General features: G+C 44.6%; 1 protein-coding gene across 1 annotated transcript in view; it reads right to left on the reverse strand.

The window, feature by feature from the left end:
* Nucleotides 1-18,918, reverse strand: part of LOC122945781 — an 82,386-nt gene extending 63,468 nt beyond the window's left edge. Inside the window, exons 1-3 of the mRNA XM_044304971.1 lie at nt 18,776-18,918; nt 3,147-3,476; nt 1,284-1,583 (exon numbers count right to left, since the gene is read on the reverse strand). Of these exons, the coding sequence (XP_044160906.1) occupies nt 1,284-1,583; nt 3,147-3,476; nt 18,776-18,869 (724 nt within the window). The 5' untranslated portion in view covers nt 18,870-18,918. The remainder of the gene's footprint in view (nt 1-1,283; nt 1,584-3,146; nt 3,477-18,775) is intronic.
* Nucleotides 18,919-21,057: the final 2,139 nt, after the last annotated feature.

Consider the following 21,057-nt stretch of genomic DNA (forward strand, 5'->3'; position numbering starts at 1 on the left):
ATAGCGCGCTCTGTCTTCTTTCTGCTGCGGCTGTGCTGTGACCCAACGCTCACAGCATGAGGTCACAGAGTGCCCTCACGCTGTGCGGAGCCACAGCACAGCCGACAGCCGAGGACCAGGAAGCGGTGAGTACAGAGCCTTCACCGCTTCCAGGCCCTCCGGTACTAATGAGCGCTTCCATAATGGAAGTACTCATTAGTATTCGCTTTATAAGATGCAGGGCCATTTTCCACCTTTTGGGATAAAAAAAAAGTGCATCTTATAAAGTGAGAAATACGGTATTTCTCGTTCACCGGGTATATCGGACTCCATCCTTTCTGTTCAAGATTGGGGTTAGGAACGATGCCTCCTTCCCTAGATGTGGGGAGAGTCCTGCATCCCTGATACACATGTTCTGGAAGTGTACAGTGCTTAGGACTTTTTGGACAGGCATGCTAACTTGTATTAAAGACGGATATCAAATTGCGGTCCCGCCTGGTCCGAGGGCGTGTGCTGGAAGAATGTTCCCAGAAAGATCTTTCGTCCATCTTCCAGTTCCATTGATCTGGTATGGGCACTTTGAAAACCTGTAACAACCAATATGGAGTAAAATGTGTATGGCCGTGTCTACCAAATGAACGTTCAACTGATGTTTAAACCAACAACCAACTTCTGTCTCATGTGTACGGACAGTTTTAGTGAGGAAATAACCTCATCTCCCGCCATCAGTCTTCCAGAATTTGTTATCGTGTTTCATATCTTATGCTTTAAAGGAAGATAACAAATATCCTATATCCTGTAAACATATCCTATGCTTTAAGGCAAGATAACAAATACTGTATCCTATATCCTGTAAACATATCCTATGATTTAAAGACTTTAGACATTTGTGTGAAAATTTAAGACAAAATTTGGAATAGGCGCTCTATATCTGAAACCATTCAGAGGGAATATGTCCTGAATGAATAATATTTCCCAACTACATTCATAATAAATAAAACCAGTTCATAAACACTATTAAAACATCAATGGTTAAAGGACACATAAGATGCTTGAATAAATATAACAACATTTCACCCTCTTGTCAGTTTGACAATGGTGCTCTGTCAAGTCGACTCACCACTTTCAATATGGCAATTGGCTATATATAGCTGGGGCATTTGAAACAGATGAATGAGGGCTCTTTATATAGACATTTATTATAACACAATGACAAGAGCGCCATATCCCGAGTAACAAGAGGGTGAGCCGCTGTTTTCCTTATGGTGTAAAATATGTAAATTGTTCTGTCTGTGTGAACTCACCTCCATATTGTACAATGTAGAAATCCTTGATGGGATCTTGAAGATACTCATGTTCCACCTGACACGTGATTTTTGGATTACCTTGCTCCTCAAGAAATGTGACATTTACTGAGCTGTTCCTTGTTAAGGTCTCATCCGGATTTGTCTCATCATCCTGTGTCACCAATTCACTTATGGTTTGACCATTTTTGAGCCAAATCACCTTCATATCTTTTGGGAAGAGGTTTGTGATAGAACATTGCAGAAGACTTATCCCACCTCTCAGAATGGCCTTTTTATGTATCTTGACCACTGGTATAGCTGATATAAAAAACTATACAGAATTAGAATGTATACAGAAAAATGTATTATTTCTCCCATATAATAATTACATAACCGTCTAGAGGTTTACTCTTTAGAAATTTTCATATTTTCAATTAAATATTTGATTTATTCTAGAATGTGTCAGAAACAATCTAAAGGAAAATTATTAACTGACTTGTTGCTTTTTATGAGCAACAGGGATCTCCTTGCTGCCCCTTCTTCTCCTGTGTACTAGCATTGTCCGCCTTACACCTGAATCTGGGTCTTTCTTTGTCTGGTTCATTCGGGGGAGAGATTTTGATTGGTTAGCCTTCCTCTAAATGCTCAGGCCTTCTGCCTCTCTGCTTGCTGAGAATAGCATTTGCAAGAAGATTGTACTGTTCTCTATCGTGTATTATAGACGTAGAATACTGTCCTTGATGGTAGCACCAGAGTCAGACTGGGATTACTTGGCCTAGCAGAAAAAATTATTATTGAGGCCCGACCGTTATAGCATCAATAAAGTTTAATAAGTTTAATATCAAAGAAATAGACCCTAGAGGAAAGTGATGGGCTCTAAAGGCAGCTAAATGTATTTCTTTTCCGGATCTTTGGGGCCCACTATAGTATCAGAGCATATCCTCTGGTACTCTGGTGGGCCAGTCCAAGCCTGGGTAGCACCATACAGTAGTACACAGAGGGTGTACATGCCCATAATTCATACCTTTTCTATGAACAATAAAAATTCTGTGTGTACAAAGCGTTATTCACAGTAGTTTTTAATCTGTCTGCTAGGCTAAGGATTCCTGGGGGTCATTTACAAACAGATATACCCCATTTTCTGGCATATATCTTTGGCAGATTGTGGCACAATGTGACTTTTTCCCGTTCATGGCCGGTCTAAAAAAGGGGATGTGGTAGGGAAGGGGACGGGCCAGTAAACATGTCTCATTTATCATTTTTTACCCCTATTTTAGGCGTAGAAAATGGTTTAAACCTATGCCAGCAAGGGAGCTGGTGTACGTTTAGACAGGCGGTGGATACGCCAAAGTTCTGTGAAGGCTGATGTCTCTACAAAAATTCGGAGCATCCAACGTTAGCTAAAGAGGTTATTAAGACCCGCATCTAAAACGCCAGTCTTAATCAATACCCCCTTAGTCCCTGATTTATTACGCCCTCACTCTAGAATTCTGGCGCTTTTGCAACTTTTTGGGCTCACTTGCCCAAAAATGTTGCTACTTTTTGCATTTTTACACCACTCCAGTTTTGAAATATGGGTGGGAAAGTGGAATTGGTTAACATGTTAATGAGTTTCACTCCAGATTTATCAGTGAGATTTTTTGAAAAAGTCACAATCTCACTGCAATAGGAGGGCGGAGTATCTGTTCTAGACAAACGTGTTAAGTTAAAAGATAAGACAAATTTGTAAAAAAATATGTGACAGTTGATAAATGTGGCATAAAGTACGACAACGCAGACTCAAGCAAAACCGACTTTAAATAGTCTCCTCCTGATAAATTCCCCACATAACGTCTACTGAGAAACCGCCCTCATTATGGACCCATCGTATAATGTACTCACCAAGAATATTTAACTCAATGTTCTTTTCTTGATTGCTCGGGGTGTAAATCACTGTGCACTTGTATGTGCCCTTATCAGAGACTGCCACATTGTGGATGGTCAGAGAGGCATTGCCCTGCTTGACGCTTTGCCCATCTATGGTGAATCTTGAAGTAGACTCCTTTGTCTTACTGTCGTATCTTGCAATCTCCTTTTCTCCAAAGTGCCAGAAGACGGCCAAGAACTGTGGGTTTATTGGGTATTTTTCTACTTTGAAAGTGCAGGGCAGAAGAACATCAGTGTGAACTATCCCAACTTTTGAAGGAGGAACAGCGATCTCAAGTCCAGAACCTGTAGGAGTGAAGAGAGTGTTAAAGGGCTTTTTTTCTGAATGGTGGTGTCAAAACCTTCCAGAACCATGGTGATCTTCTGAGATCTGTTCCTACTTCTGGCCAGGGGTGCACCTAGGAGGCAAAAACGGAAACTGTGCCCCCCCCCCCTCCATTCCCCAATGCCAATTTCTTAACCTAACCCCTTTGCCACAATGAAAGCACTCATTGCCATAACCATTTAGCTGCCCCCCTCTTGCCCCTACCTGATGCTGCCTGAGGCAATCGCCTCACCTGGCCTCATTGGTGATGCACCACTACTTCTGGCTAAACACTGTATATATGTGATAAACAGTCACCACAGCCATATTGTATAAAAACACCCATACACAGATATGCATAAATTGAGTTATAACACAACTGGACGTGGGAAGGCTTCTACAGTGGACTGAGAAGAAAACAGAGGAGCTCTTCTGATCTTTAGGTTTGGGCAGAGTGTACAGGAGCTGATGTCTGATCCATACTCTGGCAGGAAGCTGCACCATGTGGATTCGTGTACCCTTGGGGGTCGCACATATGGTACACCACATGCAGGTTACATGATGCTCCCGAGTTGCCAGTTGAACTCTAGAACATTGTAATGTTTCTCCTGTGGCTACCACTGTCTAGTGCCCATAATGTTAGCTTTTCGAGAAAGACGTATAAGATGTAAAAGAAAGACTGTTACAACATATAACCATCTGAAAAAGGGGCAAGTACGGCCCAAAAGTGTGTGGCTTTAAGGTTGGGTTGACATCACATTTTATGCCTCCATTTGACGTATACGTTACAAAAAAGAAAAAGGTCACAAAAACGCAGCACACTGCATTCTTGTATCCTGCACAGTCCGGTAAAAAAAACATATACTTTTTTTTTCAATGGTAAAAAAAAGTATACGTTTACTTTTTGGTGAACGGATGCCACTGTATGGCATCAGTTTGAGGCATCCGTTTAACGTATATGTTTTTTTGTATACTGTGTGAAAAATAAATATTATTATATCTATTCTCTTCTGTTCTGCATTGACCGGTCCGGCGCTGCTGGCATCTGGACAGAGTCCCTGGCTGCATTGTGATACCATGTCTATAGATATCAGAGATCATCCAGCCACGTCTAAAGAGATCACCCAGCCATGTCTATAGAGATGATTCAGCCACGTCTATAGGGATCACCCAGCCATGTCTATAGAGATGATTCAGCCACGTCTATAGAGATCATTCAGCCATGTCTATAGAGATCATTCAGCCATGTCTACAGATATCAGAGATCATCGAGCCACGTCTAAAGAGATCACCCAGCCATGTTTATAGGGATTACCCAGCCATGTCTATAGGGATCATTCAGCCATGTCTATAGAGATCATTCAGCCATGTATATAGAGATCAGAGATCACCCAGCCACATCTAAAGAGATCGCCCAGCCATGTTTATAGGGATCACCCAGCCACGTCTATAGAGATCATCCAGCCATATCCAAAGAGATCATCCAGCCATGTCTATAGGGATCACCCAGCCACGTCTATAGGGATCACCCAGCCACGTCTATAGAGATCAGAGATCATCCAGCCACGTTTATAGGGATCATTCAGCCACGTCTATAGAGATCATTCAGCCACATCTATAGAGATCAGAGATCATCCAGCCACGTTTATAGGGATCATTCAGCCACGTCTATAGAGATCATTCAGCCACATCTATAGAGATCATTCAGCCATGTATATAGAGATCAGAGATCACCCAGCCACATCTAAAGAGATCGCCCAGCCATGTTTATAGGGATCACCCAGCCACGTCTATAGAGATCATCCAGCCATATCCAAAGAGATCATCCAGCCACGTCTATAGACATCATCCAGCCACGTCTAAACAGATCATCCAGCCACGTTCATAGAGATAAGAGATCATGCAGCCACATCTATAGGGATCAACTATGTCTATAAAGATCATGGGCGTAACTAATCAGAGTATAAATATAGCTGGTTCCTACACCGTCCTAAACATTGTAGGCTTAAGTCAGGCTCAGGAGGGGCAGCCCTGTTGGTGTTAGGTACTCATCTGCAGAAGCCACCATAACGTTGGTAGATGGGCCCGACACATGTTTGATCAAAAATATGCGCAAAGAGCTTGCATTTATCACGTACAGTAGGTACAGTAACATTGTAATCCAGAATAATCTCTAATCCCTATTTCTATTGTTTGCATGTATAACGGTTTGCTGCCATAGTTTGCTGTCTGCACGTTAGCTTTATGGATGTGTCAGTGTAAATTCTCTTGCTTTGTTACTCAGTGACTGACCTAAAGCTCCCCCTCTCCTGTTCAGCAGCTGAGATGTCCATTATAATGTAGTCTTATATTGTAAATGTTCAAGACATCGGGACTGGGACCTGCATTTATAATCCTCCACAGGTTATAATAATATCTATAATTCTCTGTGTCTCGGCAATGATCTCCTACCCTCCAGTCACCTTTGCTTATTTCATCTGTAAATAATGACTTCTCCAAGTCTCACTTTGTAACGTAAGCCGGGGAACCCGGGGTGGTGTGAACAGTGCATGATCTTCTTATTGTACATGTATGTAATGCAGGGAAATACTCGCTGTACATGGGGGTTAAGGAGGTAGCGTGCTCTGAACAGCTCCATGGCGCGCTGCGGCAGAACTTGTGTAATGGGCAGCATCAGCTGTGGGACTACTCCCTGCACTTTCACGGCTGACGACATGACAGGGCGCAGGAGATGTTTCATTACGACCCCCTGTATATTGTGTGGCACAGTGTAGCGGTATACTGTATATTGTGTGGCACAGTGTAGCGGTATACTGTATATTGTGTGGCACAGTGTAGCGGTATACTGTATATTGTGTGGCACAGTGTAGCGGTATACTGTATATTGTGGGGCACAGTGTAGAGGTATACTGTATATTGTGTGGCACAGTGTAGCGGTATACTGTATATTGTGTGGCACAGTGTAGCGGTATACTGTATATTGTGGGGCACAGTGTAGCGGTATACTGTATATTGTGGGGCACAGTGTAGAGGTATACTGTATATTGTGTGGCACAGTGTAGCGGTATACTGTATATTGTGTGGCACAGTGTAGCGGTATACTGTATATTGTGTGGCACAGTGTAGCGGTATACTGTATATTGTGGGGCACAGTGTAGAGGTATACTGTATATTGTGTGGCACAGTGTAGAGGTATACTGTATATTGTGTGGCACAGTGTAGCGGTATACTGTATATTGTGTGGCACAGTGTAGGGGTATACTGTATATTGTGTGGCACAGTGTAGAGGTATACTGTATATTGTGGGGCACAGTGTAGAGGTATACTGTATATTGTGTGGCACAGTGTAGCGGTATACTGTATATTGTGTGGCACAGTGTAGAGGTATACTGTATATTGTGGGGCACAGTGTAGAGGTATACTGTATATTGTGGGGCACGGTGTAGAGGTATACTGTATATTGTGTGGCACAGTGTAGAGGTATACTGTATATTGTGTGGCACAGTGTAGAGGTATACTGTATATTGTGGGGCACAGTGTAGAGGTATACTGTATATTGTGGGGCACAGTGGATGCTATATGTGTATAACAAACATATTTCACATGAAAACTTACAATTACTTGACTTGGCCCTTGGGGTCTCGGACGCCACTTCCACACTTTGGCCGGGGGCTCGGCGGAGCTGATGTGTTTTATCCTAATGAGAAATATTTCATAATAAGGATTTGGAGAAGGGGCAGAGGGATAGCAGAGCAGGGAGAGGCTGGTGCTGCTACTAGGGAGTCATACCATGGGGGAGTAATAAAACCCACCATAATGCCCCCCCCCCCAGTAGTAATAATTCTCCTTCTAATGTGACAATGCAAAAAATACCCCCTTATGCCCCCAGTTGAGCTAATGTCCCCATAGTGCCCCCATAATGTGCCAGTATGAAATACCCCTATATAGTGCCCCCAGTAAATGCCCCCATATTGCTCCTCTCCCCCCTTCCTCCTAGTGCCCCCATAATGTACCAGTATAAAATGCCCCATATATAGTCCCCCAGTAGTTGTCCTCAGTGTGCACCATAATTTGCAAGTATAAAATACCCCTTCTTAGTGCCCCCCGTAGATGACCCCATAGTACTCCTCTCCCCCCTTCCCCATAGTACCCACCATAATGTGTCCCAGTATAAAATTCTACTGTACAGAGCCCCCTATATAAAATACCCCTTCTTTGTGGCCTCAGTAGATGCCCCTATAGTGCCCACCAATAATGTGCCAGTAATAAGTGCCCCCATAGATGACCCCAATCATGTGCCAGTAATAAGAGCCCCCCCATCATGTGCCAGTAATAAGAGCCCCCCCATCATGTGCCAGTAAAACTTTAAAGTATTGTACATATATATATATATTTTAAAAAAAAACTATTATACTTACCTCCATGTCAGGGATGCAGCCTCTTCCGGCCTGTGTCCCGCGCTGTACGGCTCAGGCGGCGCAATGACGGCCTAGTGCCTGCAGCCTATCAGAGGAACAGTGAAGGGACACGCCTCCCCTGCCGCAGCTCAGTCGTCTGTATCACTGTCCTGAGGACGGCGATACAGATGACTATGGAGATGAGCACAATGGAAGCGCTCATCTCCCTGTGCCCTGCCGCCGCCGCCATCAGATTCACTGGTGTCACCCGCACACGCCGCACCCCCCTCGCAACACCTCTGGCAGAAGGACCCGGCTTCGCACGGGTATATTTCATCTATTTCATTTAATGTTTGTGTGTGTCGTTAAAAGATATTGACAGTATCCCCCATAACGGTGACAGCTACAGCACTCGCCCCCTTAACAGTGAAATCCACAGCCCCTCACCCCTTAACACTGACCCCCCCCCCCCCACAGTGCCCCGCCTCCTTAAAATGGGACCTCCACATTAGCCCATCCCCTTAACTTTGACCTTCACAGCAGCCCGCCCCTTTAACAGTGAGTTTCACAGCACCCCACTCCCCTGACAGTAACCTCCTCAGGGGCCCACCCCCCCCTTAACAGTGACCTATACAGCACCCCACCCCTTAACACTGACCTCCATAGGGGACCGTCCCCTTATCTGTGTCCTGCACTGTTCTCTGCCCCCTTAACAGAGACTTCCACAGCACCGGTCCCTTTAACAGTGACCTCCACAGTACCCTGCTGACTTAACAGTGACCTCCACAGCAGCTGCCCCTTTATTAGTGGCCCCTGCCCCCTTAACAGTGACCTCCACAGTGCCCACCCCTTTAACAGTGACCTCCACAGTGGCCTGACCCCTTAACAATAACATCCACAGTGAACGCCCCTTTAACAGTGACCTCCACAGCAGCTGCCCCTTTAATAGTGGCCCCTGCCCCCTTAACCCCTTAAGGACCAGGCTCATTTTCACCTTAAGGACCAGGCCATTTTTTGCAAATCTGACCAGTGTCACTTTAAGTGCTGATAACTTTAAAACGCTTTTACTTATACAGGCCATTCTGAGATTGTTTTTTCGTCACATATTGTACTTCATGACACTGGTAAAATAAAGTCAAAAAAAATAATTTTTTTGCATAATAAAATACCTAATTTACCAAAAATTTGGAAAAATTTGCAAATTTCAAAGTTTCAGTTTCTCTACTTCTGTAATACATAGTAATACCCCCAAAAATTGTGATGACTTAACATTCCCCATATGTCTACTTCATGTTTGAATTATTTTGGGAATGATATTTTATTTTTTGGGGATGTTACAAGGCTTAGAAGTTTAGAAGCAAATCTTGAAATTTTTCAGAAATTTACAAAAACCCAATTTTTAGGGACCACTACAGCTCTGAAGTCACTTTGCGAGGCTTACATAATAGAAACCGCCCAAAAATGACCCCATTCTATAAACTACACCCCTCAAGGTATTCAAAACTGATTTTACAAACTCCGTTAACCCTTTAGGTGTTGCACAAGAGTTATTGGCAAATGGGGATGAAATTTGAGAATTTCATTTTTTTGCCTAATTTTCCATTTTAACCCATTTTTTCCACTAACAAAGCAAGGGTTAACAGCCAAACAAGACTGTATCTTTATTGCCCTGACTCTGCCGTTTACAGAAACACCCCATATGTGGCCGTAAACTACTGTACGGCCACACAGCGGGGCGTAGAGTGAAAGGTGCGCCATATGGTTTTTGGAAGCCAGATTTTGCTGGACTGTTTTTTTGACACCATGTCCCATTTGAAGCCCCCTGATGCACCCCTAGAGTAGAAACTCCATAAAAGTGACCCCATCTAAGAAACTACACCCCTCAAGGTATTCAAAACTGATTTTACAAACTTTGTTAACCCTTTAGGTGTTGCACAAGATTTAATGGAAAATAGAGATACAATTTCAAAATTTCACTTTTTTGGCAGATTTTCCATTTTAATATTTTTTTTCCAGTTACAAAGCAAGGGTTAACAGCCAAACAAAACTCATTATTTATAGCCCCGATTCTGTAGTTTACAGAAACACCTCATATGTGGTTGTAGACCGCTGTACGGGCAAACGGCAGGGTGCAGAAGGAAAGGAATGCCATACGGTTTTTGGAAGCCAGATTTTGCTGGACTGGTTTTTTGACACCATGTCCCATTTGAAGCCCCCCTGATGCACCCCTAGAGTAGAAACTCCATAAAAGTGACCCCATCTAAGAAACTACACCCCTCAAGGTATTCAAAACTGATTTTACAAACTTTGTTAACCCTTTAGGTGTTGCACAAGATTTAATGGAAAATAGAGATACAATTTCAAAATTTCACTTTTTTGGCAGATTTTCCATTTTAATATTTTTTTTCCAGTTACAAAGCAAGGGTTAACAGCCAAACAAAACTCATTATTTATGGCCCTGATTCTGTAGTTTACAGAAACACCTCATATGTGGTTGTAGACCGCTGTACGGGCACACGGCAGGGCGCAGAAGGAAAGGAATGCCACATGGTTTTTGGAAGGCAGATTTTGCTGGACTGGTTTTTTGACACCATGTCCCATTTGAAGCCCCCCTGATGCACCCCTAGAGTAGAAACTCCAAAAAAGTGACCCCATTTTAGAAACTACGGGATAGGGTGGCAGTATTGTTGGTACTAGTTCAGGGTAGATATGATTTTTGGTTGCTCTATATTACACTTTTTGTGCGGCAAGGTAACAAGAAATAGCTTTTTTGGCACGTTTTTTTTTTGTTATTTACAACATTCATCTGACAGGTTAGATCACGTGGTAATTTTATAGAGCAGGTTGTCACGGACGCGGCGATACCTAATATGTATACAATTTTTTTTTATTTATGTAAGTTTTATACAATAACTTCATTTTTAAAACCAAAAAATTGTTTAGTGTCTCCATAGTCTGAGAGCCATAGTTTTTTCAGTTTTTGGGCGATTATCTTGAGTAGGGTCTAATTTTTTTGCGGGATGAGATGACAGTTTGATTGGCACTATTTTGGGGTGCATATGACTTTTTGATCGCTTGCTATTACACTTTTTGTGACGTAAGATGGCAAAAAATAGCTTTTTTTACACCGTTTTTTTTTTTTTTTTTTTACGGTGGTCACCTGAGGGGTTAGGTCATGTGATATTTATATAGAGCCGGTCGATACGGACGCGGCAATACCTAATATGTATACTTTATTTTTATTTATGTAGGTTTTACACAATGATTTTATTTTTGAAACAAAAAAAATGATGTTTTAGTGTTTCCATAGTCTAAGAGCCATAGTTTTTTCAGTTTTTGGGCGATTATCTTGAGTAGGGTCTCATTTTTTGCGGGATGAGATGACGGTTTGATTGGTACTATTTTGGCGTACATGCGACTTTTTTGATCACTTTTATTACCTTTTTTGGGAAGTAAGGTGGGCAAAATTTCAATTTTCTCATAGTTTTTATTTTTTTATTTTTATGGCGTTCACTGTGCGGGGAAAGTAACATGGCCGTTTTATAGATCAGGTCGTTACGGACGCGGCGATACCTAATATGTGTAGTTTATTTTATTTTTTTAATTTTTATTCAGTGATAAATGTTTTTTTTTTTTCTCTTAACTTTTTTCACTTATTCTTTTTATTTTTTGACCCAGACCCACTTGGTTCTTGAAGATCCAGTGGGTCTGATGTCTGTATAATACAGTACAGAACCTATATAGGGTTCTGCACTGTATTTTACTTACACTGAACAGATCTATGCTTTCAGCACAGATCTGTTCAGCACCATGGACAGCAGGACGCCTGAGCAGGCGTCCTGTTGCCATGGGAACCTTCCCCGTCTGCTCAGTTATGGTCAGAACTTCGCAGACGGGGAAGGGTGAGGACGGGGCTTCGGGGGGCTCTCACAGCAGCCCCCCGATCGGAGAGGGAGGGAGCTCCCTCTTACTGTTAACCTTTTCCATACAGCGGTCCGTACGGACCGCTGTATGGAAAGGGTTAAACGGCTGACATCGCATCAACGATGTCAGCCGTTTATACCAGGGGGCCAGCAATGTGCTGGCACCCTGGTATACCCACTGTACACCAACGATTACGCAATAGGAGGCGGGCGGGGGATCGCGATCCCGCCTGCCGCACCGCCCGCCTCCCGCAACGCCCCCCACCGCCTGCGACACCCCCCCTGCACCACCCGCCGCCATCAAATCATGCAGGGGTGCAGGGGGGGGGGTGTACTATATTGATTTTAGGCACTCTAAAGTTTCTGATCCCCGCGGTCAGGGACCGCGGGGATCAGAAACTGCAAAAAGCGCAGCAAACCGCAGGTCTGAATTGACCTGCGGTTTGCTGCGATCGCCGACACGGGGGGGTCACATGACCCGCCCTGGCGTTTTAACAGGATGCCGGCTGAATGATTTCAGCCGGCATCCTGTTCAAATTAACCCCTGCGGCGCCAAAATGCCGATTTTAAAGTCAGGACGTACCGGTACGTCCTTGGTCCTTAAGGACTCGGGAAATAGGGCGTACCGGTACGTCCTATGTCCTTAAGGGGTTAATAGTGACCTCCACAGCGCCCTGCCCCTTTAAGGCTAGGGCTACACGACATGTGACGCGTGACATTTTTTCGCACCAATCTCGCACAGCAATTTTTATATTGATAAGCTATGGTGTCGCACTGCGACATGCGACATGCTGCAACTGCGACACGACACTAGCAAAAAGTTCATCCAAGATGGATTTTTCTGTGAATGTCGCATCACAGTCGTAGCATGTCGTGTGACATCAATGTCGCAGTGTAGTTGTGCCCTATGTGTTGTGCGACTTATTGTCGTTGTGTAGCCCTAGCCTAAAGCTGACCTACAGCAGTGAAGAAAAATGGCTGAGTTGTTATGGAAACCTGGAGTAAAACTGTGTGTATGTGGAGACTAAGGGCTTGTGAGCTTCAATTGGCTGATAAGGGACATGTGACCATGTGTATGGCAGTTGGGATTTGAAGAGAAAGACTTGCTGGCTTGTATTGGCTAAATCAGGTAATTTTTGGGGAATATCTCAGGAAAGGTACGTCCTAGAGCAGTGGTGGCGAACCTATGGCATGGGTGCCAGAGGCGGCACTCAGAGCCCTCTCTGTGGGCACCTGCACCCTGGAAAAAGTCTATGGTGTATTAATATGCCTTAGACTTTCCCTGCCATTCATCAGCGCAGGGCGCACTATGAACAGCACAGGCAGCGCACTGAATGTAGGCAGGATATTATAGCTAAATGATAAAGTACATGGAAGATTTACTAAATTGCGGTGTTTACACTTTGCGATAAATAAGTGGGTTTTGGGTTGCAGTTTGGGCAGTCGGTCTCTAAAAAGTTCGCCATCACTGTCCAAGAGAGTCTAAAACCTTCCCGCACCCCTGATGTACCCGTGTGCCAAATGTGTTGAAGATCGGTCCAGCCGTTTTGTCGCGCATAAAGAACAGACAGATGTCGGGACAGACAGAAACTCATTTTTATATATATATAAGAGACTAGCAGAAGGATCCGGCTTCGCACGGCTATATTTCATCTATTATATTTTCCGTGTGTCGTAAAAAGATATCAATACTCCCCCATAACAGTGACCTCTATACTACCCGTCCCTTTAACAATGACCTCCACAGTGCCCGCCCCTTTAACAGTGACCTTCACTGTGGCCACCCCTTCAACATTAACCTCCACAGTGGCCGCCCCTTTTACATTAACCTCCACAGTGCCGCCCCTTTAACAGTGATCTCCACAAGGCCCACCCCTTTAACAGTGACCGCATTTTTAACAGTGACCTGCACAGTGCCTGCCTCTTTAACAGTGACCTCCACAGTGCCCGTCCCTTTAACAGTGCCTGCCCCTTTAACATGGACTACCCCTTTAACAGTGATCTTCATAGTGGCTGTGCCTTTAACAGTGACTTTCACAGTGCCGCCTGTCCCTTTAACAGTGACCTTCACAGTGCCCGCCCCTTTAACAGTGACCTTCACAGTGCCCGTCCCTTTAAGAGTGACTTTTACAGTGCCTGCCCCTTTAACAGTGACCTTCACAGTGCCCGCCCCTTTAATAGTGACCTTCATAGTGGCCGCCCCTTTAACAGTGACCTCCGTTTAATAGTGGCCCCTTCGCCCCATGCAGGTAGCAGTGTAGTTGTGCCGTCATACGTCATATGACTGAATAATTAAGGATCTACGAACTGCTAAAACCTGTTATCAGTTGTTATGGCAACCTAGAGTAGGACCTGCGAGCTTCTATTGGCTAATAAGGGACATGTGACCGTGTAAATGGCCGTTCAGATTTAAGTGAAGGGTTTGCTGGCTTCTATTGGCTAATGCAGGTAATTTTTTGGGGAAAATCACAGGAACGGTACGTCCTAGAGAGCTGAGACCTGGTCTAAAACCTTCCCAGACACCTGATGTACCTGTGTGGCAAATCTAGTGAAGATCGGTCCAGTCGTTTGGTCGCACATAAAGAACGTCCAGACAGACAGACGTCTAGACAGACAGAAACTCATTTTTATATACAGTATATACACATACTGCGTGCACTCTATACTCTGCAGCTTCTTCTCAGTCTGGAACTTTTTAGCTTTTCCCTCAGTAGTTCACATTCACATACATTCCTCCTCCCTTCCTTCACTTCCATATTGTATTAAACTATTCAAACGACAGTATGTGTTTTGCGGAACGCACACCGCCAGCCCTATGATAGAAATAAGAATAGGACATGCTCTATCTTTTTGCGGGGCAGCAGAATGGAAGTACGGATGTAGACAGCACATGGCGCATCTTTTGCGGTCCCATTGAAACGAATATTGAAACGAATGGGTTTGCATCTGTTCCCGCAATATTGCAGAACGGTTGCGGACACATAAATACAGTCGTCTGAATGAGCCCTTAGGTTGAGTTCACACTTCAGTTATTTGGTCGGGTATTTCGATCAGTGATTGTGAGCCAAAGCCAATAGTGGAGCGCCTGAGAGATCAGGCAGAAGGCAAAGATCAGCGCCTGTTCTGCGCTTATGACCCGCACCTGGTTTTGGCTCACAATAACTGGACAAAATAACTGACCAACAACTGAAGTCTGAACTCAGCCTTAGGGCTCATGTACATGGCATGGATGCTGATCGGATGAGGACCCATTCACTTCAAAGGGGCTGCAAAAGATGCGGACAGCACACCATGTGCTTTCTGGAACCGTATGTCCGTATGTTCTATTCTTGTCCATTTTACAGACAAGGAGAGGACAGATCTACAGAGGGCAGGACGTTCCGTTCCGCAAAATGCGAAACGCACACGCCCAGTTATCCGTGTTTTGTGGATCTGCAATTTGCAGACTTCAAAAATGGCAACGGCCCTGTGCATGAGGCCTTAAAGAGATATTGCATGTTTTTTCTGAATAATGAAAGTTTTCAGTATACGTTTTATATCAATCATTTCAGGGTTTTAAGATCTCTGCTTGCAGTCATTGAATGTGAATCCTTATTTTATTATAACATCTACCCGGTCATGGGATGAACACACGGCTGTACAGTCATGCACGCGTATGTTCATCGTACACACAGGCCAGATTAATCAGCAGAGGTCTTCAAATGGGTTTTATGAATGTTTAATATCGATGACCATTCCATGGGATAGGTTATCAGTATCTCATCAGTAACCACGCCGATCAGCTGTATGAAGAGGCCGTGGCGCTCTGGCGAGTCCTGCAGCCTCTTCCTAGGCCACTGATGTCACGTTCATCGGTCCCATGGCCTATGTGTAGGTCAGTCACATTTAAATGAATGGGGCTGAGCTGCAATACCAAGCACAGCCACTTTCCAATGGATGGCGCTGCACTTGGTAAGCTGTAAGGGAGGCTGCAAAACTCACCGGAGCACCACAGCCTCTTCAAAAAGCTGATGGGTGGGGGTGAGGGTGTCGGACCCCCACCGATCAGAAACTGATGATCTATCCTGAGGACAGTCCATCAGTATTAAACACTAAGGAAACCCCTCTAATATTGGGAATAATTGATACAGAAAGAATTTAGAAAAATCTGTTAGCTAATAAATTATCATGAAATAATACCTAGTACCTGATACTTTGTAGCAATAATGTAACATCGCAGCTCCATCCAATTAACTAGGAAACGTAAGTCTACATTCACACAAGAGTGAAAAACCGTCCGTTAGACACGGAGAAACTGTCAGTTTTTAATGGACGTTTTTTTCCTCTGTTGCCTTTCTGAAAAACGGATGTTAAAAAACGGTCCCCTTCAGTCGTATGGGGGCTGTCCGTCCGTCAAAACATGTTCTATTTTCTGACCTCCATTGTTCACTGGGCATCAAAAAAACTGCAGTGTGAATACCCCCATAGACTGCCATTGTTCTTAAAATGGACATGTGATGGCCGTTAAAAACACACATCTGTTTACAAGATTAACGCAATGGGGGTCATTTATGAACGGTGCTATGCCTTTTTGTGACTTTTTAAATGCTCAAGCAACAATATTTTGTTGCGCAGTTGTTTTTGTGCAGCGCTCTTCCCTTGGGAGTGACGAGGGCCAATATTGGCCCCAAAGAATTTACCAAAATTTCCACCAGAAAACAGGCAAAAAACAACTCCAGGCCAGAGGAGCTCTGAAAGCTCGGGAATCATCCTCCTGCACAGCCAGCAGCGCCATGTGTGTGTGGGAGCGTGTCCTCAGGGAAGTATTTTTTTTTTTTCATGTAGCTGGAGGGCCAAAGGGGGCCACAAGGAGGACATAACTCTGTGAGGGGGCACAAAATTAGGCATAACTACAGTGAGGTGGCACATATCTGACCATAACTACACTGAGGGGGCACATATCTAGGCAAAACTACAGTGATGGGGCACATATCTAGGCAAAACTACAGTGATGGGGCACATATCTGACCATAACTACAGTGAGGTGGCACATATCTGACCATAACTACACTGAGGGGGCACATATCTAGGCAAAACTACAGTGATGGGGCACATATCTAGGCAAAACTACAGTGATGGGGCACATATCTGACCATAACTACAGTGAGGTGGCACATATCTGACCATAACTACACTGAGGGGGCACATATCTAGGCAAAACTACAGTGATGGGGCACATATCTGACCATAAGTACAGTGAGGGGGCACATATCTGTCCATAACTACACTGAGGGGGCACATATCTGGCCATAACAACAGTGAGGGGGCACATATCTGGCCATAACAACAGTGAGGGGGCACATATCTGACCATAACTACAGTGAGGGGGCACATATCTGTCCATAACTACACTGAGGGGGCACATATCTGTCCATAACTACACTGAGGGGGCACATATCTGTCCATAACTACACTGAGGGGGCACATATCTGGCCATAACAACAGTGAGGGGGCACATATCTGACCATAACTACAATGAGGGGGCACATATCTGGCCATAATTACAGTGAGGGGGCACATATCTGTCCATAACTACACTGAGGGGGCACATATCTGGCCATAACAACAGTGAGGGGGCACATATCTGGCCATAACAACAGTGAGGGGGCACATATCTGGGCATAACTACAGTGAGGGGGCACATATCTAGGCAAAACTACACTGAGGGGGCACATATCTAGGCAAAACTACAGTGAGGGGGCACATATCTGGCCATAACAACAGTGAGGGGGCACATATCTGGGCATAACTACAGTGAGGGGGCACATATCTAGGCAAAACTACACTGAGGGGGCACATATCTAGGCAAAACTACAGTGAGGGGGCACATATCTGGCCATAACAACAGTGAGGGGGCACATATCTGGGCATAACTACACTGAGGGGGCACATATCTGGCCATAACAACAGTGAGGGGGCACATATCTGGGCATAACTACACTGAGGGGGCACATATCTGGCCATAACTACAGTGAGGGGGCACATATCTGGGCATAACTACACTGAGGGGGCACATATCTGGCCATAACAACAGTGAGGGGGCACATATCTAGGCAAAACTACAGTGAGGGGGCACATATCTGGCCATAACAACAGTGAGGGGGCACATATCTGGCCATGACAACAGTGAGGGGGCACATATCTGGGCATAACTACAGTGAGGGGGCACATATCAGGACATAAATACTGTGAGGGGGCACAAAGGTGGGCATAACTAGTGTGATAGGCACAAAGGTTCCTGATCCAGAGGACATCATGCCGATGCCAGCGTCACCCTGAGGTAGGACCAGTTGGGTCTTTCATTTATTGCAAGGAGTATTGGTACCGCCATGTACCCTATAATAGATTTTATTAGGTGGGACAGTTATGCATTGGGCGGAGTTAGGGGAGTGGCTTAGTGTAAAAAAAATTGCCATGGCGCTCTGTGCACGCCGCTTAACGACCGCAAATCTGAATGGGTGCAGGAAAGCCTAGTTACACCTCTGTTTTTGCCTCACCCACACACTGGCAGGGGCGCATAACTCGTCATAAATTAAGCACATCCTCCGCCAGCGCATAGGGGAAACACAGACCGGTGTAATAATCTGGTCTTTGTAAATGACCCCCAATATAGCCTGTCTTGGAAGAGCAACTAACCACAGGATTACCGACCACGTAATTACACTATGATTCACAGACAATCGGTCAGACAGAGACGGGAGTGCAGCTCTGGAAATAATGCACAAAGTAAGCCCTGATCCTACAACGTGTTCTGCTCCCACCGGCTCTGCTACATCTATCTACATTGTAGCAGACACAAGCTATAATGTAGCGAGAAGCTTTAGGCAAACAACACATACAATGGAGAGAGGAGGGGCGGTGGCTGCCGCGGTGTTGGAGCTGCTATATGGCGTATATGAGACAAGTGACAGTAACACTCACATGTGTGACAGAGGAAGAGAAGCAGCAGGGCTCTCGCTCGCCCCATGGCAGCGCCTTCATTTATTCTCCTCCATCTCTGTTCAAGGGAAATCATCTTGTTCTCTGCAGATTTAGGCCACGACGGTCGGGAAAGTGAAAGTGAAAGAAAGCAGCTTCGCTCCTGGAATACAAAGTTCAAGTTCCTAGATTTTTCCTTTTTTTTTTTTTTACATATGTAGAATGTTTTCCTTTCCATCGACTCCACCTCGATACTGTGTGACAACCAGTAAGGTGACTTCATGATGCAATACATCTTATTAAGGCTACATGCACCCGAACGTTGTTTGCTTCCGTGTCCGTTCCATTTTTTTTTGCGGATAGGAGCGGACCCATTCATTTCAGTGGGTCAGCAAAAAATGCGGACAGCACACCGCGTGCTGTCTGCATCAGTATGTCCGTTCCGTAGCCTCGCAAAAAAAATAGAACATTTTCTATTCTTGTCCGTTCTAGGCATTGTTACAATGGATCTGCAAAACACATACGGTCGTGTGCATGTAGCCTAAAAGGAATGTTTGGAAACAATGAAAGGTAATGTTCTGAAACGGCCAGAAAACTATTGCAGTCTCCTAAAAGAACAGGGGAGCCTTATCTCTGTGGTGTTAAAGGGGTTGTGTCACCTGAGATATTGGTGGCTTATTGCTAGGATATCGGCCACCAATGTCAGATAGGAGCAGGTTCCAGAGGTAGTACCCACACGTGTCTAGAGAAGGAGAGCGCGTTTTGCTATTATCGGAAGTCCTATAGAAATGATGGAATAAGCGCCTTGCAAACGCGGCCACCTCTATGGGACTATATAATAGAGCTGCCATCTATCCCTGTCCTCTAATGATGAAGAGATGACTCTGCTGTCCCTGTCCTCTAATGATAAAGAGATGACTCTGCTGTCCCTGTCCACTAATGATAGAGATGACTCTGCTGTCCCTGTCCTCTAATGATGAAGAGATGACTCTGCTGTCCCTGTCCTCTAATGATGAAGAGATGACTCTGCTGTCCCTGTCCACTAATGATAGAGATGACTCTGCTGTCCCTGTCCACTAATGATAAAGAGATGACTCTGCTGTCCCTGTCCACTAATGATAAAGAGATGACTCTGCTGTCCCTGTCCTCTAATGATAAAGAGATGACTCTGCTGTCCCTATCCTCTAATGATAAAGAGATGACTCTGCTGTCCCTGTCCTCTATCGATAAAGAGATGACCCTGCTGTCCCTGTCCTCTAATGATGAAGAGATGACTCTGCTGTCCCTGTCCACTAATGATAGAGATGACTCTGCTGTCCCTGTCCACTAATGATAGAGATGACTCTGCTGTCCCTGTCCTCTAATGATAAAGAGATGACTCTGCTGTCCCTGTCATCTAATGATAAAGAGATGACTCTGCTGTCCCTGTCCTCTAATGATAAAGAGATGACTCTGCTGTCCCTGTCCTCTAATGATAAAGAGATGACTCTGCTGTCCCTGTCCTCTAATGATAAAGAGATGACTCTGCTGTCCCTGTCATCTAATGATAAAGAGATGACTCTGCTGTCCCTGTCCACTAATGATGAAGAGATGACTCTGCTGTCCCTGTCATCTAATGATGAAGAGATGACTCTGCTGTCCCTGTCATCTAATGATGAAGAGATGACCCTGCTGTCCCTGTCCTCTAATGATGAAGAGATGACTCTGCTGTCCCTGTCCTCTAATGATGGAGAGGACTCTGCTATCCCTGTCCTCTAATGATCAAGAGATGACTCTGCTGTCCGTGTCATCTAATGATAAAGAGATGAATCTGCTGTCCCTGTCATCTAATGATAAAGAGATGACTCTGCTGTCCCTGTCATCTAATGATAAAGAGATGACTCTGCTGTCCCTGTCCTCTAATGATAAAGAGATGACTCTGCTGTCCCTGTCCTCTAATGATAAAGAGATCACCCTGCTGTCCCTGTCCTCTAATGATAAAGAGATGACTCTGCTGTCCCTGTCCTCTAATGATAAAGAGATTAATCTGCTGTCCCTGTCATCTAATGATAAAGAGATGACTCTGTTGTCCCTGTCATCTAATGATAAAGAGATGACTCTGCTGTCCCTGTCCTCTAATGATAAAGAGATGAATCTGCTGTCCCTGTCATCTAATGATAAAGAGATGACTCTGCTGTCCCTGTCCTCTAATAATAAAGAGATGACTCTGCTGTCCCTGTCCTCTAATGATAAAGAGATGACTCTGCTGTCCCTGTCCTCTAATGATAAAGAGATGACTCTGCTGT

Source organism: Bufo gargarizans, chromosome 8 (genome assembly GCF_014858855.1).
Source record: "Bufo gargarizans isolate SCDJY-AF-19 chromosome 8, ASM1485885v1, whole genome shotgun sequence".
In the NCBI taxonomy this organism is placed as follows: domain Eukaryota; kingdom Metazoa; phylum Chordata; class Amphibia; order Anura; family Bufonidae; genus Bufo; species Bufo gargarizans.